The 24,782-nt window shown below is 36.2% G+C and overlaps 2 protein-coding genes across 2 annotated transcripts; both read right to left on the bottom strand.

Moving 5' to 3' along the window:
- Window positions 1-303: 303 nt before the first annotated feature.
- Window positions 304-10,686, bottom strand: LOC145203937 (integrin alpha-2-like). The gene is made up of 27 exons (XM_080076309.1): window positions 10,515-10,686; window positions 9,403-9,533; window positions 9,136-9,191; window positions 7,983-8,100; window positions 7,222-7,333; window positions 6,799-6,908; window positions 6,385-6,565; window positions 5,904-6,079; window positions 5,775-5,839; window positions 5,429-5,597; window positions 5,260-5,345; window positions 4,492-4,737; window positions 4,009-4,209; window positions 3,613-3,910; window positions 3,399-3,553; window positions 3,009-3,223; window positions 2,808-2,949; window positions 2,636-2,737; window positions 2,473-2,561; window positions 2,173-2,262; window positions 1,979-2,096; window positions 1,805-1,915; window positions 1,604-1,735; window positions 1,370-1,483; window positions 1,216-1,305; window positions 878-1,015; window positions 304-804 (listed from the first exon to the last, which is right to left on the bottom strand). The coding sequence occupies exons 1-27, from the start codon at window positions 10,673-10,675 to the stop codon at window positions 670-672; spliced, it is 3,741 nt and encodes a 1,246-aa protein (XP_079932435.1). The 5' UTR covers window positions 10,676-10,686; the 3' UTR covers window positions 304-669.
- A 1,609-nt stretch (window positions 10,687-12,295) lies between these two features.
- Window positions 12,296-23,140, bottom strand: LOC145204724 (integrin alpha-2-like). Its single transcript, XM_080077314.1, has 27 exons — window positions 22,989-23,140; window positions 22,694-22,836; window positions 22,488-22,546; window positions 22,208-22,328; window positions 21,668-21,785; window positions 21,364-21,467; window positions 20,691-20,865; window positions 20,370-20,539; window positions 19,997-20,064; window positions 19,455-19,629; window positions 19,301-19,383; window positions 18,866-19,111; window positions 18,500-18,706; window positions 17,921-18,215; window positions 17,694-17,833; window positions 17,134-17,342; window positions 16,878-17,019; window positions 16,698-16,805; window positions 16,488-16,576; window positions 16,027-16,119; window positions 15,650-15,764; window positions 14,946-15,056; window positions 14,657-14,773; window positions 14,478-14,591; window positions 13,522-13,611; window positions 13,317-13,448; window positions 12,296-12,785 (listed from the first exon to the last, which is right to left on the bottom strand). The coding sequence occupies exons 1-27, from the start codon at window positions 23,138-23,140 to the stop codon at window positions 12,630-12,632; spliced, it is 3,732 nt and encodes a 1,243-aa protein (XP_079933440.1). The 3' UTR covers window positions 12,296-12,629.
- Between the last annotated feature and the right edge of the window lie 1,642 nt (window positions 23,141-24,782).

Raw genomic sequence — 24,782 nt, 5'->3', positions numbered from 1 at the left:
AAGTTAACCATTTATTACAGTACAATCGTGTTGTACACAATAATGGCCAAACATTTACTGTCAACAATTGTGTTATATTTCGCCAGCACGCTTGTTTAAAAGCAAAATTGATCCCAAATTTCTTCAGATTTTACGATATTTTGTACGATACCGCTACAAACTAACCAAATTTCCACGGTGGCCGCCACCGTGCTTTACAAACCCAAGGTGGCGGCGCCACCCCGCCACCGCCTACTCGGCGCCTATGCTTAGCATCGTAGTTTAGTATGTCGTTTAAAAAATTTTAAATCTGAAAAAAATGCATTACAAACAATTAAATTTTATTACTTGACATAAGTGCACAAATCTGACAAAAAAGATCATTAAAAGATAATAAACTAAATAGAATACGTGTAAAACTCTTTTTTCCCTGATCCCTACTAAATTTATGTTTAAAAGTAGTTAGTCCAACTGTTAAATTTTTAAATTTGCTTTCTGCACGATAGTCAAAAACACATTAAAACATTCTTTTAAACGATGTAAACAATTTATGAAAACATTGCTATCCAAAGACATTGTAACTAAAAACAGAGTGAAAAAAAGATTCACTTCCGAAAAAACTATAACGCAAGTTATTATCAAAACAAACATTGCATGTTGCCAGAGAATGCTTTGCTAAAAAATCCCGCATCATTCGTGCAACAAATCAGCTGTGCTTTGTGTTGCCTCACTGCTCACATTGTATACATTTGACGCTTCAGCGCCCTCTTGTGCTGCCCTCGCCTCTGCAATAAGATCTCTATACTTGTTTTCGAAAAACCCAAGCTGCAAAACATTGACAGAAATAAATGAAGAATAATAAATGCTGCATCAGGTGCTCAACTTGAACCAAAATTACCTTCCAAAGTGCAAGGCCGATAATAGCTAGTAAAGCGACACCGCCGATGATAGCGCCGATAATCGCTCCAATGCTACTTCCTCCGTCCGCAGTTGTTTGGGATCCTCCCACAACAAATGCTTTCACCAATGATGGGACCTGAGACGAATTGCAACAATAATAAGACTGGTTTGTTTGTTTGTAGCAAACCAGGCAGAATATTTGTAATTTGTTCAGTGCCTACAAAATTTCTTTGTTTAAATAAAATTATAACAGCAAATAAATAACTACAGTGTTAAAAATATCATGAATTTAAATGGTTCCGTTATATGCTTTATTAAGTGTATCAAAACGTGTACTTTTATAGTAGTTGCTCCATTTTGGGGATAGATGGGTGAAGCTGATGTATTAAGTAGCATCACACTTGAGAACGTCGTGCTTAGATCGGGCTTTAAAATATAAAAGATAAAGATTAATTTCACCTAATTTTTTTTGCATGTGCACGAGTCTAACCTGAGAAAGCGATGGAAGCCAGAGTTTATACTGGGCAGAAACTTTTATTGTTGTGAATTCTGGTTGGTTGAAAATTTGACAGGTGATCGTACCACATGACACACTGCTACAAGACTGCAAATCATTATTTTAAGTTATTATTAGCTAATTCATTTCACTAAACTCGTATTTATGTTCATCTGTAAAAATATAGTTTTATCTATCAATGGTTTTGTTTAAAAGTAAGCAACCTACCCGTTCGGGAGATAGTTGTGCTTCAGATTTGGTTGGGAATTTGATTGAAAGATTAAACGCACCGTTGTCGTACATTGGAATTTTCTGCTTGTTTTCTTTATTTGCGTCATCGCAGATGCAGTGCTTACCTGGCTGAAGGCACACAAAACACTTCGTCCCAGAGAACTTAATGTTAACATAGTTCACGAAATGATTACTTACCAAGCATTTAAAGTCGTATAAATAAAGCAGCGGGAATCCATCTTTGGTTGATTCAGGCCAAGTAAAATGAAACCAAGCTGAAGATAATAAGTTGTTTCCACGGTTTTCGATCTAATTTAAAAGGGCACTTAAAATTAACATGTCGATTACAAATTGATGCAAGTGAAAGCTTACGGTCATTGTGTGTTGTATATTGGTCAAGTTCCCTCCCAATAGTGGATCTGTTAGACTGGTGATATAGTTGGGCGATGCGGAATGATTAAAAAATATCGTTTCAATAGGAAATGAAGACCTACCCAATTTAAGTTAAATATACGGCATTTGTTTAATCCTGTTGCAATCGCAGACAATGAAATAATTGTACTTACCCGCCTGGAACCAGATTAACTCCATACTTAATTGGGAGACTGTACCTTATGGCGTTGTTACTGCTGGTCGGGTCACTTGACTCATTGCGACTACAAGCAAAAAATCGTCAGTAATACAATGCAACAATGCAGTGCAACTTGCAGACTGAAAGGTCAGGCACACTTGTCTAAATTCTGACATATTACAGGCTGTACATATACATTTTCACTCATGCGTACAGTTTGTCTATGTATTGCAGATTACATAAACAAAATGATTTTGAGAAAATAGTTTACTAAAAACATAAACATAAAACTAACCTGGAGAATATTTGCCCGTTTATGGTGAGAGCTTTGATAGTAGCAGTCAATCTCAAATCTTCCAACGAATACGAAAGTGTCACGGTGCACTAAGACATTCAAGATGAGTAATATTGTTTTATTTTATTGTTTTTATTTTCAGTACTTTTGCCCTTTAGCTTACCGTTTCGCCTTTCATCAGTACAGATGCCAAATTATTCATAACAATAACTGCATTTCCAACCACGCTCAGGGTGTCAGACTTTATTGCGCATGTACTAGTGACCTGTTTGATGCACAAGTATTACCAAAATGCAAAATAAATACAAAGGCAATATTTAGTCATCTTGTCGAACCTGGTTGATACCTAGTCCAGTTGAGGAAACAACCATCCGTGTGAAAACCGAATGATCTGGACCAACATTGCTTATAGTTACGGTTGCTGTCATTAAACCTGGTGCATTTTCAATTACCAAGGGAGTTGTCGATGGTGGAATTCTGAGAGAAAAGTTGACGAGTTTGAAAACAAATTTGTGAAGATTACAGACGTTTCTTACGAGAAAGAAGCAGACAAGCCAAGGTCATGAATACATTGGCGGTTGTTACCAGAGCAACCGGTGGTAAGCAACCATTCAGCTTCCGTAAACTTGGCGCCAATTGGATCCAGCACTGCCGAATAAAGAGTGCTTTTGTGTCTTGGTGTGAAATCATAAGAATATCTGATGATCAGCGGCAATGAACTCAAAGCTCCGGTCGGTGCATAAGATGCAATCTAGTGATGGGAGTCGAACGCATAATAGACTGCTACACTAACTAGCTGCTTTTTAACTTTTAGTTATTTTTATTGGATAAAACAATTTTTGCTCAAAAGTAAAAAATCAACTGACAACTGACAAAAGTCATACAAAATACTTGACAACCCATGTGAAGGTTTACACTGTACTTACATTTAAACGAATATCGTACGAGTAGCATATAGAAGATCTCTCAGCTCTTGTTAAGCGGGTAAACGTGGTGGCAGTCGTGCTGTTGTCAGCTAACTGAATCCGTTTTTCGGTGGCGCTTGCAACAAGATTGTCCAGAGATACAGTGGTAATCAATTCTAAGTAAAAACGGGGTAATTCGAATAAGTTTGTTTCAATAATAAACGTTGGTACTTACGATGAATTATATTATCAACTGTGGCTCGCTGTTGTGATTTGATGCAAACTCTTACTGTGGCGCATTTAAGGGACCTAAGGCACGTCATAAGGTCAACTAATGGTGGAGTAATCGTCACACTTGCTGTGACGTCAACGACGGGTCTTGAACGCAGGATGATCACTTTATCACTGGATGGAGCAGATATCAGTAGATCAGGATACTTATTTCCATCAACGTCAATTCCCTGCCGAGGACCTTTCGTGATCGAATACCCGAAATTGACCAGTGATAGCGCCACAGAGCTTCCAAGTATTTTCTGTTGGGTTCAATTCGATTTTGATGGGTTCAACAAATTTTTTTGATGGGTTCAAATTTAAAACATCGTTCATTGAGTCAATAATCAGTCAAACCTACCTGTTTATGCAATTCGCTCAGGCCTGTTAAACTTCCGTAATACAAATACACAGCTCCACTTGCAGTCGCTGAACGAGATTCCATTGGTGCTCCGATCACTATGTCGTCATAACCGTTTTGGTCGACGTCACCAACACGTGAAATACTCATCCCAAATCGAGAACCAATTGCATTTGAACCAGTTAACACCAACGGGTTATTCTAATAAGTTAGTAACAAATTTTACTGGGTAAAAATACACTACATTTTGGCAAACAGTGCACCAAATGGCTAGAAACAAAATAAAATAGCTTTACATATTTACCACACATTCTATGTCTTATTACACGTACTCCAAAAAATGAACTTCAAATTGTCACAGTGTAAGTTATTTACCACAAATAGTTATTTGACAACAATTTCTTAATTATCCTCTGTTGCAATGGATATAAACACCAGAGCATTACAAGTTACAAAAATAAAACACTTCGTGCAAAAAATCACCCAATATTGAGGCCCTGGGCGAGATGGAAGACTCATGTAAACAAAAACTCTTCCTTGATCATATCCTCCTTGATTTGAATAAAGAGGTGCAGACACAAGCAAATCATCAAAGTTGTCATTGTTTACATCAACTGCTAAAACCGATTGGCCGAAATAAGCTCCAAGTTGCCACATTGTACCAGATGGATGAAGTGAAAGATGATTGGAAATATGTTGCGCAAGTTGGCTTGATTCGATAATTAGCACCTGTCACATTATTGTGTTTAAAATTAAAGATGTACTAGTATAGAAATCGTCCTGATCCACAGATGCTCAACAGACTATTCCAGTCACGTATATTGACTTACCTTAGCAGAAAATTTCAGCACAATCAAATCCGTATGTGCTATTTTCTTTACAAACCACTGCCGATATCGATTTGGCACAAAGTTATGTCTTGCCAAACAATATCTTGGTTTATTGCCATGTTTAGATTCTTTTGGGCATTGGGTATCAGTTTTAAAACTACTGGGTACGACGGTGCACAAAAAACGTAAAATGTAGAATCAAGCGTTACTGGTTTAGCTTTGACCATCTCTCCCACATCACTTAAACAATATCAATCAGAGCAGTTAGTTTGGTAGATGTAAATAAAGTTTAACTGATGTGATTTAACTTAAGTTCATTACTTAATTACATAATAAACGAAAATGAATAAAGCGCTGCTAAGAGTTTTTTGTTTATACTATACATTATCTATAATAATGCTCGTTGAAGTTATGCTTTTACCCGGCCCTTTGAATTATATCTTGGTTCTCCGCTTGCAACAAACTCAATATTTCCACCTTGAAATTTTCCATTTGTAACAGAATAACCTATATAAAAAAAATTAAAAATCAAATTTTTGTTTAAAAAACGATGATAAAAGAATTGGGTTTTTAACTTTTTCCCAGCTTACCAAGATATGTTTCTTTTAGCTGCGCGAGATCTTCTGACATGGCAAGGGTCCTCAGTCCTGTTATGTTGAGAAGTTGTGGCGTAGTTGTTTTGCTCACAGGTGTGGGATATCCCATTATAGTCCCTATTCGATCGTATGAGCCCACAGAGCCGAAATAAAGCTTGTTTGTCTGTAAGAATATAAAATGATGTTCTGTTTGGAGAAGATATGGACTTTATCTATAGTATTCATTGCGTACGAAATATCCAGAAAGTGCAAACTTTACAATTAGCTAATTGGGGTTTTTAACTTATGTCGTTTGTCTTTCATTTAAATGTACAAAAACTTTCGTGGCCACTCATATTACCGATGATGATGAAGAAAACCCAAGTTGGCACTGACTAACGTCGTTGGTCGAATTTGCAGTGGATCCTAACAAACAAGTTTAAATGGAAAATAATGAGCATCAACTATTTGTGTTGAATCGTTGGCCTACCTTCCAAGCCAGATGATGTCGTTTCTTGGATAATAGCAAGTATATTTGAAAGGATGGTTCCCAAATCATCGTAATTTGACACAGTGAGATTTCTATTCGGAGCTCCTGCAATGTCATTTATTTGAGTTCGGTCGTAGGAACCAACTCCGACTCCGACTGTTATTGTCCCGGCAGCTCTGTCAAACGAAATTCACCATTGAAAAAACTTGGGTGCCGACTTTACAACTAGATCGTGTTGCTCATTTAAAGTAAAAGGAATGTTATCGTGTTTGGTTGCAAGATAATCCAAACTGTGTGTATGTAAAACCGAAGCGTTTCGTACTTTATAAATTGCAATATTTTAACTGTTTAAGTACTTATCAACTGCCGGCAAGAATAAAAACTCCAAAACTATAGTAACCATGCTTAAGAAAATTGATTTTTTTTATAATTTTCAGCAAAGACAATTTTAAACTATCTTTGATCATCAAAGTATCTTTACCTTGCATCTTCTGCAGCACTTTTAACAACCTTGGGTCCATTGGATTCTCCGTCCGTCAAAACTATCATTAATTTTGCTGCAGCTCGTCTCCCTGTGGTTGAGAGTTGGTTTTGCGCTTCAATGATTGCTGAACCCGTCCAAGTGAAATCCCCATTGATATAGTCCAAATTTCTTATTCTATCTAATCATTTGCATTAATTTTGTTTATCGGTAAAATATCCTAATTAGGTAACATTTATTATTCCGAATGAGACCACACATCAAAATATTTTATGAAGTTGAACTGTTTTAAACTTTAAAATGTTTTTTTCAAACACAGCATTTTTAAAGCGATCAAAGACACAATAGCATGTGTTAGAAGGCTAAAAAATTTGAGACCCACATAATAACTTGTTACAATTACAACGCATTTACCTGTTAAACCAGAGTAGTCTTTTTCAAATACATTTAATCGAAATTCCACTTTAACCCGGTGTGAAAATAAAATTAGTCCAACTCTAAAGTCTCCGGATTGAATTTTTGATCTGAAAGTTCATTTTTATTATCTTTTTTGTTTACTCATCTCATGTCACGTATTTTTTAAATGCAACGATCGTGTTAATAAATGTCCTAAGAGAGGTAAATTGATATTACCATTAGGTTGTATCGCAATAGGCTAAGTGTAATGATCGTGTTATTTGTTAAATTTAACTTAACTATTAATCTACTGTGGTTAGATTTTATTTAAATGTAAATTCCATTTCACTTATGTAAATTCCACATCGGCACACATTACTTTGTAACCTGTTTTTAATAGAAACATTCTTTTTAATGGCTCGGTTAAACTAACGTACTTACCGAAAATTGGATAAAATGTTCACAACCCATGTAAGTCCTCTTCCAAAATTATCAAAATTCACACTTCCTGAGTCATCTACAACGAACATGAGCTCAACCCAATTCGGACAAGCTGAATATAATTTTGGGGTTGCTTAAAAACAAATCCTAACTTTGCTATACAGAGACACAATACATTAACGTAGTGGTTTTTAGTTGTGATGCCACGAATCCGCTTTAAAAGGTTCAGGTCGCAATCGAAAACTCATGCATGACGCTCATATCTGCATAAATTATTTTGCATATGTGGTTTGTGTTGAGATAATTAATATAAGCGTTTGTCGTGTGTTGCTCACTTCCTGGTGGTTAGGGTTTCTTGTAAACAACAAAAGTTTTGGTGAAGTTTCAGTGTCGAACCAAACTGTTTGAAAATTTAGGCCTAAACCGACCCATCGCCAAAGCGGCATGTTTTGGCCAACCGAAGTTTCAAGGCGTCACTCGTTTCAAACTAGGTTCCTTAGAACTACAACGAAATTAAGCTGTACCAAATGTTTGGCAAAGTTATAAGTTTACAAAAACAGTACTAAGGTTTTTTAACAAATGGGGAATGTCCGGGAACCACCTATAACCAATGCGTTAATATGTATAATAAGTTATGTAAGTCTAGTAACCTGTAGAATAAGATTTACTAAATATATCAGGTAAGGATACCAAACTTAATGGTGAATTTTTTTTGATTTTTATACCCAGTGCTATAAGACGCGATAACACATTAGACCTACCCCATGTACAAGGTGTGGGCAGTTCTTCAAAGCCATTTCGATACTTATAACAAACTCCGATCATTCTCTGCTGTACCTGCGCATCTGGGCATGTCTCCTCAAACAAAGAACCACAAACCTTTGAAAGAGGTTTTATTTACATTTCTACAAACTTTGTTATAATCAAGTGATTTCTATAACCCAGGGGTCTCCAACACGCGGCCCGCGGGCCACATCTGGCCCGCGAGGCAATTTTCCGTGGCCCGCGGCGCGTTATTAGCAAATGAAAAAATATTATTATTTCGTTAAATAGGACCAACTTTTTGTTTTACTCATCCGTCGAGTGTTTAAGAAAGGAAAAGTAATGAAACTTTAACTGGACACACCCATATATCACTATACGTTAAAAAAATGAACCTTTGTGATACATAAATATGATGAAATAATGCGAACTTAGTCTGCTGGTCATCAAGTGTAAATTTAGAAAACCGTTTAGTTCTTGTTTACTGTGTAATTTTATTTTATGGATGAGGAACGTTTATGCCTTTGAAGACCAATCAACATTTTATTAACATTTGAGTAGGCCGCCTAGACTGTTTTAGGTGCTTAGGACGATTTTTATAAGAAACAAATTGAACTCGCGGTCAAAGAAAAATCCAATACTAAAGCCAATCAAACGCTTTAGCAAAACTAAATCTTAACCTGCTAAAAGTAATTTTCAGTTTTACCACTACAGCTTTTAGGATTCATTTCACCTAAATATTATTTGCTTGGTAACGCATATCAATGATCTAAGAGCGGTTTGTGACATCACAGACAAAACTATAAAATATGAATTATGCGCAAACAATTGCATTCATTGTTAATTGTGGTGAAATAAAAAGCCTTGAACAAGCAAAAAAGATTTTAAAGACAAAACCTCATAAAGGTCAACGAAAAAAAGCGCCTTCAACCGTTAAAGAGCCCAAGACTTTGGTTTGGAAAGAGCCGGCCTAGAGTGTTAATAGAGTGGTGTTTAGCTTGCATAATTAAGGTCTTTGAAAGCGTTTTGACATATCAGGGCGCATGTGGCCCGCGGCTTCAAGGCAGCTCAAACATTGGCCCAGGACAAACTTTGAGTTGGAGACCCCTGCTATAACCAATAAAACATTAATAGTTATGTAATAGAAAATACCGTAGCTTCGCCCGTAGACAATCGATCAACAGATATTCCAATTGCTCCACCCTTTGCTGAAAAAACATGTCGACAATTTAGATTGAAGCAAAATAAATCAGAAATGTTTTCAAAAAATGTTTTTAAACGACATACATGTACATTTATACTGGTGATAAGACACTGACCGCAATTTAAAGTTATTTTACGGAATATCCCAAATAGTTTAACTAGCACAGTTTACAAAAGTCAATCAAAACTTTTTAGCCTATATGCATTTGTTGTTACCAGTCGCTGACGTTTTTTCGCATATCTGACTTCTTCCGGTCGATATTGGGCACACATAAAGAGCGCCGAATGGAACCCTGTTAATTATACCGCCTTGATATGGAGCACCGACGTACATTGTATTTCCACTACTGTCAACGTAACAATAGATCGTTAATTTTCAGGAAATTAAGCACGCAATGTGTTATAAGGGAAATGACAATTTGTTAACGCCTGATTCACTTCCTGTGTTCACAATATGGTAAGTAATAAATGACGTAAATCAGAGAAGATTAATGCTACTAGGGCAGTGGTTCTTAACCGAATGTTTTCAGAGGGAAATTATGTAAGTCACGTAACCAAACTCGGGCCCGAGGGTCGAACCCGGCTTTGAATTAATCGTTGAAAGTTACTTTCCTAAAAATTTTTCGCAACAACATTTAAGATTAATTTCAGCAAGGCTTACAAGACACATACAAATCCAAAGGACGTTTGTTACATCACAGACAAGACTAAAAGTATCAATGACTTTGTTATTGTGCGCGAATGAATGCCTTTCCTTTGTTGATTGTAATGCAATAAATGACTATTGCAAGCAGGGGAGACTCTTCAATATTCCAAAAACTTGAATCTCTCACAGAAGTAATAATTAAACTCAATAAGATTGCAGTATAGCGTTGAGGTTCCAGACCAAATCGCTTCACAAAATTATTTCATTTATAGAATAAAATTTTTTGTTATAACTTAGGGCACAAAACACCAGTATAAAAATAACAGAGGGGGAAATTCGAAGTTGGTGATTAACTTTAGTGGGAAACCACATCAAAAAGGTTAAGAACCACTGTACTAGGGGCTTAACTAGAAGGGTTGAGTGATTGCAATGTTGTCCATCAGATCTTATGTTATGTACTATGGTCGAGTAGACTCTGTTAGTTGTGGCGTCAGGACATGAATTTATCAATGATGTCAAGTTGACAAAATTTTTGTAGAGTTTGGTGCGAATCATCACTACAGAAATAATATTTTCGAGACATTTATGTGGCGAATAAAGTAACTTTTGGGAAAACAGACCCAAAAACATGACAAATTAAGATCACAAAAGCAAATCTATAAGTTACTAAACTGAATTTTACCTTGCGACAGTGGCAGAGGAAGCACCAAAACCCAAAATATCAGATGAAGATTTTGTTGGGTAGAGTTGATGGTATTGACCAGTTTCGATGTTTTGTGATAAAACAACACATGCCCAGAAAGCAAACGAAATGACATGCATATACAACATTGTTTTCACCATTTATAACATTTAAAGACCTGAAAACTCAAATCGCATTTTTACCGACTCTTAGTCTTTGCAATTAAATTTCACGTAGCAAACATGTATAAAGGATTTACTTAAAATACAATATGATTACTTAAAAACATGTCCACTTAAACAAATGAATAAAAGTCACAAAATAACGACCAAAAGGCACCTCCCACAGACGCATGACTAAAACCTACGTACTTTTCACATCAAACACAATCTATGTGGCTATATTTGGTATTTACTGGTTTATATTAGACTCACCAAGAAACAATCCATTCTCAAGTGGCGCCACTTCCCGTTTTCCTAATATCGCAACGTCAAAGTAAAAAAGCTCGTCATGGCAAACTTTCAATACACAAAGCAACCCTTTAAGGCAGATTACTTTCTGTTTTGGCTGCAAGCATTGAACCACAATGAATCATAACACTCCTCGGTTCAAGCACAATTAACCTCGGTTCAAGCACAATTGACAGCCTGCACTGCTGATGACAATGGCAATTGTTGAAACGTCTGCATGAAGTTCTCTGGCAGTATGTGTTTGTAGTGTTCCTTATCATAACACTATTTTCACCCGTCTTTTAAAGTCACGGTAAAGATTAAGCTGCATAATAACGAAAAATTAAAATGTTTACACAAAACATAACCATTGAGAGTTTCGTGTACCGTTATATTTACTTGAACTGCTGTGCCTTAAAATATCGTCTACTTTTCTCGTACAGTTATTTCATATTAGAGCTATACTGTACGGCACAACGCGTTGCACCCACACATCACGCATTTTAGCACCAAAAACTTCCTTGCATCACACAATGCGGTACAGTCATAACAGTCTTTACGCGTGGAATGCAACTAGAACAGGCTCTGTCGTCACAGCCAGGCAGCTTCTATGACGTAACATCACGTGAGAATTTTGACGTTGATGGGCTTGATGTATTTTGAGCTAGTTTATTAATTAAAAATCCTATGTCTAGGATGTAGGTTTGATGGAGGAAACAATACACGCAAAAATCTCACGTGATGCTACAGTTCATACTTCAGAGTTGCTGATCTATACTCCAGTATCCAGTATTACCAAAATTGGCTGGTGGCTTTCTTTACATGCCGAGTTTTAAAGGATATTCGTACTCTATATCAGTAGTTCTCAACCGCCGGTCCACGGACCGGTGCCGGTCCGCGTCAACTCTTCTGCCGGTCCGCCAAATATATTACAATTTTTTATCTCAATTGCAAAATGCAAGATGTTGAAAGCTTGTCCATTAATTGAACAATAAAACATCCAATTTTAAGCTGATTTAGAATATTCACGTTCCCTAACTTGCAGCATGTCGTACGTCACAATGCGGTAAGGGTGGTGCCAAATGAAAAAGTGCAAAGGACAGCAGCAAACTTCTCATTACGTTGAATTTTTATATTTCTTTAAAATTGCATATTTTTATCGTAATTACATGTTGGGTTGATTTTGAAAGTCCACCGGTCCGCGAAATTTGTTTTTAAAGTTTACCGGTCTGCAAACTTTAAAGGTTGAGAACCACTGCTCTATATGGTTATATCAAGGCATTCCCTTTTAATCAACCTGCTTGGCAATTTAAACGAAACTGAACGCCCCATTCTCTTCGCCACATGCAAGGACAAAATACGAAAGTTTGCTTCTTACGCTGTTAATAACTTTTAAAATAGTTCCACAGTTTATAGGAAATAACAAACCAAATTGCAACCAACAATTGTAAAAAAAATCTTGTAGCATAAGCCTTAACATAAGATTCAAGAAAATAACGACAACACAAGTGACATGGTTTTGAAAACGTACCATCATAAATACACACGCTTCCGCTCGCACGGTAATATGACTCATGCCACGACCTAGACAGGGAAATAGAGCAAGTTGTAGTTCTGTGCTGTCTAGTAAAAATCACTGCTTCAACTAAGATGAAAAAGTCAACGGCTAATCGTCCACCAAGTTCATAGTGCTAGCACTTGTTGTTGGTTCATTTACTGCCTCTGTGACATCATTATCAGTTGTCTGTTCGCCACCTTCTGGAGAATTTTCGTTTTCGGCTTCGCGTTTCATGTCTGCGTATTTGCTCTTAAAGAATCCGCCCTATTCAAAAACATAAAATTAACAAATAATTAGGTACATAAGACATCGATTTAAAGTCCACTTGGAATGTAGCTTGACTGACAACAAATATTTCATTAAAAAATGCAGTCATCTTGTAACACAATTTTTTTATAAAACTGTATTGTTAAAGTCCACTTGAAATACAGCTTAATTAACAAGGAATGTTTCATTAAAAAACGTAGTCATCTGGTAACACAAACATTTTAACAAAACTTTATTGTCATTATAAGTTAAGTGTTGTAACACAAGTCCAGCTATATCGTGAGTTAAATTACCCAATAAACTCCAAATCAAAACCTAAAATTAGTTAACCATCATCCACGACAGTAGGCAACACCAGGTTTTTTTTAAGGTTTAGTTTGGGTGACCGCTAAGTAGTTTTAAGAGACAGCAAGTGTTTCATTTAAATACCAAAAAATAGCCATATTTGCTTATTTGGGAAACCGCTGGAGAAATTTGGGGGACATTACAATAACTCAAATCCCAAGTAAGTATGTAGTGCATTGTTACCTTCCACAGTGCTATTACAAGAGCTACCAACAAAAGAATTCCTCCCAATACTCCTGCAATAATGACAATAATGTTTATTGTTCCGTCATCGGTTGCCGCTGAAGTCACCTTGTCAGTCACTTTCGTGTTAATCTATAACAAAATAATCCAAAGTAAAACATTTTACTGCAGTTGTGTATTATTGCAGTTGTACTCTGCTACTTACTGAGGATCTCTGAATTGGATTTGTAATGACAAGAGGCGAACCAGTTGTGTCAAAAGCAAGATGACTGGTTAGCGTCGTCTCAAAGTTTTTCTGAAAAACGAACAAACTTTATCTATATTTTTCAGGAGGCATCTAAAACATACAGGATCGCTCGGATCGCTTGGATCGCTTGGATCGCTTGGTGCATAATTAACACAGCTTGGCTCACCTTTATAACACCTGGTGCACATTTATATCGCTTGGTTCAACCTTTTATCGCTTGGGGAACGTTTATATCGCTTGGTGCACATTTATATCACTTGGTTCACCCTTAAATCGCTTGGTGCACCTTTATGCCACTTGGCGTACCTTTATATCGCTAGGTAAAGGTGCGCGTAGCATTATACAGGTGCACCAAGCAAAACAAAGTTGCACCGAGCGATATAAAGTTGCACTGGCCAAAATAAAGGTGCACCAAGTGGAATATACGTGCACCAGGCGACATAAAGGTGCATCATGCGATATAAGGGTGAACCAAGCGATATAATAGTGCACCCTGCTATATTAAGATGCACCAAGTATTATCAAGGTGCACCAAAGGATATAAAGGTGCACCAAGTGATAAAAAGGTGCACCAAGCGATCCTGTATATTTTAGATGCACCGATTTTTTTACTATTTGGACCCAACATGTAAAGTTCTTAGTTTAACGACAGTCACACGACAGTCTGTGAAGACTAAAAACTGTCCTTTACCGTGTCACCATGCAAAAAATAAACTTACTTAGTTAAAATAAACTTTACTTAGTCAGAAAACAGAGTAACAAATAAACGGAATAGGTATAAAAAATACACGTTAGTAATAAAACGTCACCTAGCACAAAAAGACGAACATGTTATGATACGCAAAGTATAACGTTTAGTAAATAATAATCCTGTTTAATTTTGTCATTTTGTTTTAGATGCTTTTGTAGTTTACCTGCTGGAAAGTCGGTAACCAGACTTTAAATGATGACGTCACTGATAAAGTTGTATGTGGCGAAAGCTGATTGGTCGAGCAATTGATTGACAAACACTGTACATCCTGACAAGTCTGTAACATACACAAACTATTGCAATATTGCAATAATTGTATGCGATTTATTTAAAGAACATTACCGTTTTTGGATTAAATGTGGATGTTGAATTGTAGTTGAGTGACACACTATTGTTGCTGTATCTGAGTTGCAACTTGTCGACGTCGGACAAACTCGAACAAATGCATTTGCTTTTCGGCTACAAATTAAAAACAATACCCGAATAAATCTCATGTAAAAACTTTAATGGTCAAACACTAACATGTTTCAAATGGCATCATTGGGTTGTGATTAGATGATTTTTTAGTAAGATATCGCTACATAGAACTAAAATTACATGATAGAAATTTTGTGTGCCTCGAAAAACTTACCTCACACTTAAATTCGTAAAGGTAAAACAGGGGTTGTCCTTGTTTGGTTAATGCTGGCCATTGAAAAGAAATTGCAGCACGTGATACCACATTGGGTCCGTTATTAACTATCTAAAACAAGACAGATCAACTTTAGGCCTGCTATAAGCCACATAATGAACATTACAGGCCTACTATCAGTTCAGTTAGCCTAGTATAAGTTAGTCATTACATATACGAACTGGTACGGCAGGCCCATTAAAGGGGGCATACCGAATCAGCCACGGAAAGGCTCGTGTCGTGGGTTCGAATCCCACTGCAGGCTAGATTTTTCTACCCTTCACCTTTGCCAATGGTGTGAATACTTGGTGACCGGCTGATTCGGTATGACACCTTCACGGGCCACGCCTAAAATGTTTTACACACAAGTGTGCAGTGATCGATTGTATGGACGCTTCAGGGCTGATCCTAGTTATGGATTTGTATTCATCTTAATTTATTAAACATCATTATTTTAGGCCAAGGTGCGTTTTGCGTTTACACAACGTTGTAAAAGTATTGCAGACCGACAAACTTCAATTTTATTCTTGAGGCGTAAGACTCCTTTCACTGTCATACAGTTTCGGTGCATATCGGAAATTATCTTTAAATGTGAACAAGTTGGTGTTGTACATTTCTGTCATACATTTTGGACTTTAAAAATGCTTCATAGGTTTCGAACTAACTTTGTAAGTGTGGTGTAGGTCTGTTCTGCTTTCTCCAAGAGCGGCGTCATTTAAACTTGACACGGTTTGTGACGTAACATTGGGTAGAACAAAAATGCTTGCCGGTGTTCCCGTCCTAAAACGCATACCATAAAAAGGTTATTTTTATAAATTATTTGTGAACATTTCAAAGCAATATCACGTAAACTTTAGTTTGAAATGTTTGTTTTGTACATTTCTTACAAACCAGTCACACATTTATTCATAAACAAGCATTTAACCACTAAATAATCAACTTTAAATTGAAACGTTTGTGAATCAAATTTACTCATTTCAATTGGATCATTTAAGTTAAATTAAAAAAGTTGTATTAGGTGGCAAAAATAGTTTTAACCTACCCTCCGATTAAGACATCTGTTGCATAGAGCAAATCTTTGCTGTAATGAAACATGTTGTTGGTAGTGTCTCTCTCGTTTGATGTGTTTCCCAAACTAAACAGTAAATAAAAAGTGTTTTATACTTAAAGGCATTAAATAAATTAAAATAAATCAACTTTACTTTAAAATATGATTGTGTAAATATGCCCTATTATTTCTACCAAACTGATTAATTTTCAGCAAAAAGATCAGAATGTACTAGTCGCCAACCTTAAGGCTAAAACACACATTTAAAATCTTCTGAACGTCTAAATTCAAAATGTGCAATGTATCAATCTTAACGCATTTTTATTTGTTTTTAGGTAATGTAAAAGATAATTAGTTTGAAGTTTTGTCACACAAGTATCTTGCACTTTAGTAAAACTAGGTTTGATTGTTTATACAATATCTATTAAACTTCAGATTTTAATTTTCAATAGTACCTTGAAAGTATTCTTCCAGTCAAATCAAATTGCTCAGTAGATGCAGATGAGAGAAGCGAGTTGAACGAATAGTACAAGGTGAAGTGGCACTAAATACAAAAATATAAGTTACAGATAGTAAAGTCAATATAATTCACAATACAAACTTCTACATCAAGTTTAAAGAGGGCAGTTACAATATAACCACTATTGATTTTTAACTTAGCCTACCTTGGTACCGGGAGCCATAAAGCGATTTGAAAGTGCTGGTGAAACATATTCCAACACAACAAGACCTGGTGACGTAATTGAAATCGTTCTGACGCAGCTGCCATTTGCCTAAATTCGAAAAAATGTTCGTTCATTTACGCTAAACTACACGTTTCAGCCAAATGACAATTTGCTACTAACCTGAACAAACGACAATTGGGGTGAAGTCATTTCGATTTTCGTGAAGTAAGAATCTCCGGAGCCGTTGTTACCAATAGCAACGTTCACAGTAAATATTGGTGGGTCGGTCCCTATTACGAATGGCTCTTTTCCAGTCCTTATTCTAAACAATTAAGTGCCAACAGTTAGTCATGTCTCAACGTTTTTTGTATCTTCATTTAACTGTAAACGGTTCTACTTCATACATCATCCATTTCAAGGTATTAAGAAAACTTACGAATAAGTTGCGTCAATTGTGAGATCATAATCACAAAATCCCCCGTTACCATAGCAACCAGCTCGTGATGGCCAAACAACTTCAGTAAAGTTTGAGGCAAAATGATCCAAAACTGGCGACATTTGCGTGTTGAGATGACGTGATGGTAAATGATGTGAAAATTGTATGACGATCGCAGTTGAGATCAGTGATGTGGTGAGAGAGGATGGCTAAAAAAGTTTTTTATTATTTGTTATTTTAAGTTTGAAAATTAGTTCAGATGAATGCAAAGTCATAACTGGGATCAGCCCTGCAGCGTTCATGCAGACCAGCGATTATGGCCATCATAGTACGCCAGGCCCATTGAAGTCGTCATACCAAATCAGCCGGTCACCAAGCATGGCAAGGCGTAGGTTAGATCAATGGGACTGGCGTACTAGGAAGTTTGAAAATCATCATTTTTATGGTTTTACGTATTGTTAATGATCTGATCGAATCTGTTTTTATTACAATATAAATTCAGTGTTTAAAGTATGCATTTTGTGCAACTAGATATGACTAAGGTACATCAGTAAAGTTACCTGAACTTGTATGAGATGAGTTTCACATGACTCTTGCAAACCGATAGATAGATTTTTCGCCATAGATAATTGTGTAGAATTGAAAAAAATCAAACGTTTCACTGCCGACGTTGCATCAAGAACAAGATCAGTGTTCATTTCTTTACAGAGAAAAGCAGTTTGTACAACAAATTTTTGCTTCGTATGATTAAAGCAAAACAAAAGGGAGATTATTTAATAATAATTACCGTAAGTTTCCCCAGCGGTCATCCGACGCAATGTACCACTAATGCAAGTGGTCACCGAACCACATGAGCTTAAGGAGTTTTTCAAGCAACCAATTAAATCCAAATTTGGTGGGTTTAAAATAATTCGTGACGTCACATCGAGAATAGAACGTGACCGTAGTACGACAACTCTATCACTAGATGGGGCTGAAACAACCAAATCAGGGAATCCATTTCCGTCTACGTCTTTTCCGGTTTTTGAGGCGGTAAATCCGAATAGTTTCAAATTAGAGGAAATTGACTTTCCCTTGACAACCTGCAATATGTTTGAATTGTCAATTCTAGCCGAGCGCAATTTTAAATTCGCAACATCAAATGTTGGCCAAACTTTAGCTCAATCTAGGCAGGAAGATCCTTTGTAATTATTTACTTTGTAATTAGAATCTTACATGAGGTTAAATTGCAATTCTGGCACATTGATCGTGGCCATTGTGGCACTGAAAAGCACCAGGGGTGATTTTAATCGCTGACATAATGTAAAACTGCAATCTTTACTTGCTATTTTAGCAGCTATACAAAAAATGTAACCAATTCTCTGACCTGCGTCATACTTGGGGAAACCCCCAGCTTTGATAGATAGTAAATGTGAATCGATCCGGTGGCAGCGTCCTCTCCAGGTGCACCAATAACTATGTCGTCATATCCGTTTTGATCGAGGTCACCAGCGTTGATGATTGACATCCCAAATCTCGAGCCCACAGCGTCTGAGCCTTTTAACACTTGAGGTGAGTAGAAAGCAGATGCAGACTGCACAAATAGCATTACGTTAAATACCAATGAGTAATACCTAACTGAAAATGCGAAGTCTAAATTAACACAAAAAAATACAACTGTTTAACAAAAAACAAACATATAAAAAAAATTTGCAGCTAAAACAAAGGTGGGAGAAAGTAAAAATCTTCCTACCCAATATTGGGGACCTGGTTTATCCGGATTATTCATGTAAACAAAAACTCTTCCTTGGTCATATCGTCCTTGATTTGAATAAAGAGGAGCAGACACAAGCAAATCATCAAAGTTGTCATTGTTTACATCAACTGCCAAAACCGATTGGCCGAAATAAGCTCCAAGTTGCCACATTGGACCAGATGGATGGAGTGAATGATGCGTTGTACTGGAATCAATTGCTCCGAAAGCTGGGTATATTGCGACCTACAAAAATTAGACAACCGTAACTTTCAAAAATTTAACAAATGTATCTAATAAATAAAGCATTAAAAAAATTGGAACAAACTACCGACATTTCTAACGCTTCATTTACGGTTTTAAACATCAAGAAACAATACACTAAAATAAAGTATGCAAAGTTGCTATGATAGAAAAAGGTTAACAGCAACTTACGATTCCTTTTGAATGATATCGGGGTGAACCACTTGCAATGAACTCTGTTCCACTGAGGAAGAATCCCGTTGTTACAGAATAACCTGGTTCAAAAACCGACACTCGTAAACACCGTAATAAATTTCAAATTTATCGAGAAAAGGTTGGCACATACCAAGATATGATTGGTTGAGAGATTGAATGCTACTTGCACCGAAAATCGCAGTGACGCCTTCAGTGCCGATGTAACGTGAGAATGAAGATTTAATGCTTTCATCATTATCCCGATAATCGACAACAGTACCTGCGCTGTCATACGAACCAACCGCGCCAACGTACAAATCGCTTGTCTAAAATATAACAAAAAGTTATGAACATCCTCAGCAAACAAATTATTTTATAGATCATAATAAACTTAGTTCGAAAATACAAGCCCGAATCCCGTTCTTATCCGCATTTTTATAGTAAAGGCCGTAGGTTGATTTACCAAAGGGAATTATTTCCAAACAAAGCTTGAAAAAAAGCTTGACACAAATGTGACCGAATATGGTCAGTCCCGAAACAAGCTAGTTTTTCGATTTCAGGCCCTGCCAGAATCCGTGCCCGATCTAAGAGCCCTGTCCGGAAATACAATTCACTGAAAACCGTAAAAGCAGGTGCACTTCCATGTTATTGAGCATTTTTTTTATGATTGGGTATTTAATTTATCCGGTCTACCTTAGATACGGTGGTAGAAAATCCGATTTGGCAACGAGAAAGGAAATCAGTGCCATTATTTCCCGAACCTGCAAAACATTGACAATAAGTGAATTTTTAAATATTTTTACAGTCAATATGTAAAAACAGCCAAGATAACTATAGGCATCAGGCCTAACAGTATCCATCTAGTTTTTCTACTATTTCCAGTTTTCACATAACTTTGACACGATAGTCTTCTTAAAAATACGTAATAAAGAAAATGCAAATGTTGTGTTTTTCGCGGAACTTAGTTATTTTATTTGTATTTAGTTTTTATGTTTGTGATAGGTAGTATACATTTACAGAAAACTCATTTTTGCGATTTCAAACAAATAACTTTCTGCTTTACAACCTTCTAACGTTGTGGCCGCTGCTTTAATGACAAGTCTCAATCCGTCAACAACGTTAAACAGGTTTGTGAAATTTCCCACGGCAAACACACGACTCTCATTCCCAGCTATAGCTAGTAGTTGACTTTTATCACTGAGACCAACACCAACCGATACAATTGTATGTGTGCTCCTGTAGAAAATATCAAAAAAGGTCATATTCCTGGTAGTTCCTTATTAACCCACAAACCTAAGTTTGATATTTGGAGTACGAAAGGCGAAAAATCTTGATAATATTTTCCTGAAGTTATTTACATTTTTCTAAAAAAACGTATGATGCACACCTGAGAAATGTCGCCGTGTTAGTGACGTCATCGGAGTTAGTAAAACCATCAGTGAGAATGACCATCTGATAGGGAACATTGGGTCGTCCGCGAAAGGTAAACTCTCCAGCAACCCCAAGAAGTGCTTTACGAATGTCAGTCCCACCAAAATTTTGTGTGATCGAACTGATGGAGGCTTGAAAGATATTCAATAATTTTTTTTCAACGTTTTTCATTTTAGAAATCGTTTGGGCCAATGTGTATTCCGTGTGGCACTAGTACTAGCTAAGTTAAAAGCGTTTGCAGGGAAACAACATTAGGTGTAAAGTGTACCAATAAATGTGATGCTTGTTGTAACTTATAATGTTTTATGATTAACCAGTCAAAATCAAATTGAACTCATTTATTTGCGTATTTACTTGTTAAACTTATGTAAATATACAACATGCCAGAGACGCTTTCCAGTAAAGCTTAATTTCTATTCCTCTTTTGTTAAAAAAATGGATTTGAAATTGCATAATGTACATTCTATTTGTATATTGTGCACACGGTGATCATACAGTCGTGATGTAGCCTACAACTCTGACAAACTATTTTGCAAGTAAGAAACTTTACAGTAAACTAAAAACCTGAATAAATTGTTTCAGAATTGTTTGCAGCAATCAAAATCAATTTGACATCAAATTCTCTGTACCTTGTAATTCGGCGAATGAACGTTTTTGTAGCAAAATTCTTGCAGTTGGTTGTTCACTAAACGTGTATACTCCAACACGAACGTCGCCATTATCTATGTCGTCTCTACAAAATTATCAAAAACTTTTATTATCGTTAAAAACAAGATTGAACGTTTTGTAAAAAAATAAGAAAAAATAATGGCCGCAAGCAATAGACTTATTATGGCATGATTATTTATTAAGATTTTTTTAAACTGTCCGTTTTAAAGCAGAGATGCATATACAGTTCTTGAGCAAAAATGCTTTTTTTAAAACCAAACTTACTTAAACCCGTAGGTGAGGTTAGTCAGCCAGGTAAGTGAAAGACGGAAGTCCGCTTCCGACACACTTGAGGATTCGTCAATTGCAAAAACCATATCCACTATTAATGCACCCGAACACACTATATATTTGTAAAACATAAATGTGTTTTTTACAGGAAATATTTTAGTAAAATTCAAAATAATAGGGTTCGTGTTGTCAAAAGCGTTTTCAAATTACAAAGTCGAGTGGTTCTCAATTGGTGGTCCACGATGACTTTTTAGTGGTTCACAAGATGTTAATTTTATTTGTAAATAAACTGGAAATAGTTGCCTATGATTTACTGAATATTCAGTACAAAAAAGCTTATCCAAGGTATTAGCTATTTATTGTTAGCTGTTAGTTGTTTAATATCACTCTTTGAAATTCTGTATTAACGGAATATATTTCAAGAAAATATGTTTGTTGTGAATGCTTTCTTTATCGTTACTTAGCAATGGACTGGTCCATCATCAGTCAATATTTTTGGCAAATTAGAGTAGACGACATAAGAATATTACTTACACGCGGGACATGGAGTGCGGAGTTGTTGTGTTATGTTTCGAACAAGATTTTGTGTGTAACAGGATCCTACTAATAGTTCACTGCCTTTTGAGCATGTATGGTGATACAAGTGTCCACATGCCTGTAAATAAAAAAAACTTTCAAAGATTGAAGAACACTATATAGGTATAGAAAGCAAAACCGTTTTAAGTGTCAAAATAGATATAGTCTTGCAGACTAGTTTTTTTCTACACAACTTTTGTATTTTATTTTGGTTTTATGTCAATAAGTTTAAGCTTACCACTAATTTTGTAGCGCTTGGTTCCAAATCAACTGTAATTCCCATTGCTCCGTTATCTTCTACAAATTAAGAAAAATGGAATTTTTTTAATGATTTACTTTATATAATTGGCCGTTATAAAAAAAAACATTGGTCAGAACACTTAGTTAACGTCGTTTGGAGTAAACTACTTTATTGTGACGCAAACATTGTAGTATCAAACTCACGAAAATTAAACTTATTGCTGCAGGAAGTGATCCCTTGTGCTCGACCATCAATTGAGCAGCTGAATACAGTACCAGGTTTCCAACTATTGTTTGTTGCAATTGCCTCGTACGAGGGAGCACCGACATATAACGTAGTGGGGGTCCTGTTCAAAAAATGAATTATTTAAAAAGTTTGAAATAGCATGTCAATCTAATGGTAAACAATATCTGAAAAAGTCTATCTCTTAAATGGTTTGTTTTCCAAATTTATTGTTAACTATAGATATTTTTGAAAACGGTTGTGTTTAGGTCATACCCAGCTTTGACTGCCACTGAAGCTCCGTAGTTGAAGACTGCGTGGTTTAATCCGTTCGGCTTGTTCGGTTTAATTACTTGAAAAACACGTGTTTCGACATTCTTTGATTGAATGGTAGTCGCCAGCAACAACACCAGTGTCAGTAAAATCATTTTCACTCACAGCTAAGCAAAATGTTATAAACGCTGCAAACACGCCAATGCAAACTTCTCGTTACTTTCACCTAATCACGTGATAAAAAGGTGGTAATTTTTACTTTTACAAACTGAAATGTGCCATTTCTAGCAGTGAAGTCTGCAGAGCACAGAGTAAGATGTGCCTGTACAACTAGAGATTGATGAAGACCTTCCACGTGCTAAACAATACACCAATTACAAAAAAGTCTGCGAAAATTTTCGGATTGCGCAAAGTCTATCAATATGTTCCTTTGCTTTGATCCTGGAGTGGCTAACAATACCTAAAGCAGAAACAAATCTGTGTTTTACTTTATTGCGCAACAATGAGTTTTAATATAAGTCCTTTCAAATGAACTGTTTAAAACTCGAAATTTTGTTTCACCTATTTTGTCTATAGTCTGCTCTTGGTCTACTGTTTGTTTAATATTTGGGATACTTCGTTTTCCGTTTCTTCTATACCCTTGTATCGTATAAAGGTGATATTTGTAAATTCAAAATAGGTTCAATCATAACAATGCACAATAACCTGACTTGCATGCAAAGGCACGACACGAAGTGCTTACCCATTCAGGGCACTAAAACAAATTTCCTACAGACTTCTTGTTTAAATCACTTTTTTCGACTCAAACAAACATTATTTGCTCACGTTTACATTTACTTTAAACCAAACGAACAGTATCACACAAACGCGCAAAGACAACAACCAACCCAACACACTTGCCCTATTTTACGGAAACGCGTGTAAACAAACCTAAAGGTATAAATTATTCTAGCACTTTAGCGTTGCACTACATGTAAAAAAAACTTGGGTTTATCATCTCAATCGACTATAATCTCCAGCCGAAACAAATGACTGACGTTTTGCACTCAGTCACAACGGTACGACATCACAACGCTGGGGTAAAAGGAGTTGTGGTGCTTTCTCATCGCATGTGGAATGACTCAGTGTTCCAAATAAGGCTAATACTTCGATATAACAGAGAGGTTTATACGTCTTGGAAAGGACCTACGTGTTTTATCGTATTTTAACTTGCACAAAGTTTGGTTTAGCTTCCGTGTTTCTATAAACCGTTTATAGATTCTTCGTTTTCTATTATCTATAAACAAACCGTTGCGGCAGAGTGGAATTTATAGCATTACTGGAATCTAAATGTTTTCTTCCAAAACGTTTATGTTCCAACACTTTTTTATCTGGCAGATTCTGGTTTCTGTATTAACAAGTTCGTTTAGCATTTCAGGTAAAATCTAATCTGTTAATGGGTCATGTTATAATTTGTTATTCTTGTCAACATCGTTTTTTTTCGAATTGAAGTGAGGAGCCACGTGACTGTGCGAAGTTTTGCGCACCCAACGGAAGTGACGTGTTTTTACCACTTCCTCAATGATTTCATTCACCAACGCAGTAGGGGAATGACAGGCCTTCGCTAATCTGACTTAATTTAGACAATTTTGAATGACTTTTAACTGGTTGCGAGGTCTTTGACGGGATGCCGACCACCGTGATGTGACAACATTGGTTCACAGATATCCAACATTAATTCAGTTAGTCACTAATCACGACTTTAGCAAATATTCGCATAGTATTGCAATTTGAACCAATTTAAAAACAACTTCGATC

This window comes from Phallusia mammillata, chromosome 8 (genome assembly GCF_965637545.1).
Source record: "Phallusia mammillata chromosome 8, kaPhaMamm4.hap1.1, whole genome shotgun sequence".
In the NCBI taxonomy this organism is placed as follows: Eukaryota; Metazoa; Chordata; class Ascidiacea; order Phlebobranchia; family Ascidiidae; genus Phallusia; species Phallusia mammillata.
The sequence above is the reverse complement of the archived record's forward strand: the minus strand, read 5'-3'. Positions and strand labels throughout refer to the sequence as shown.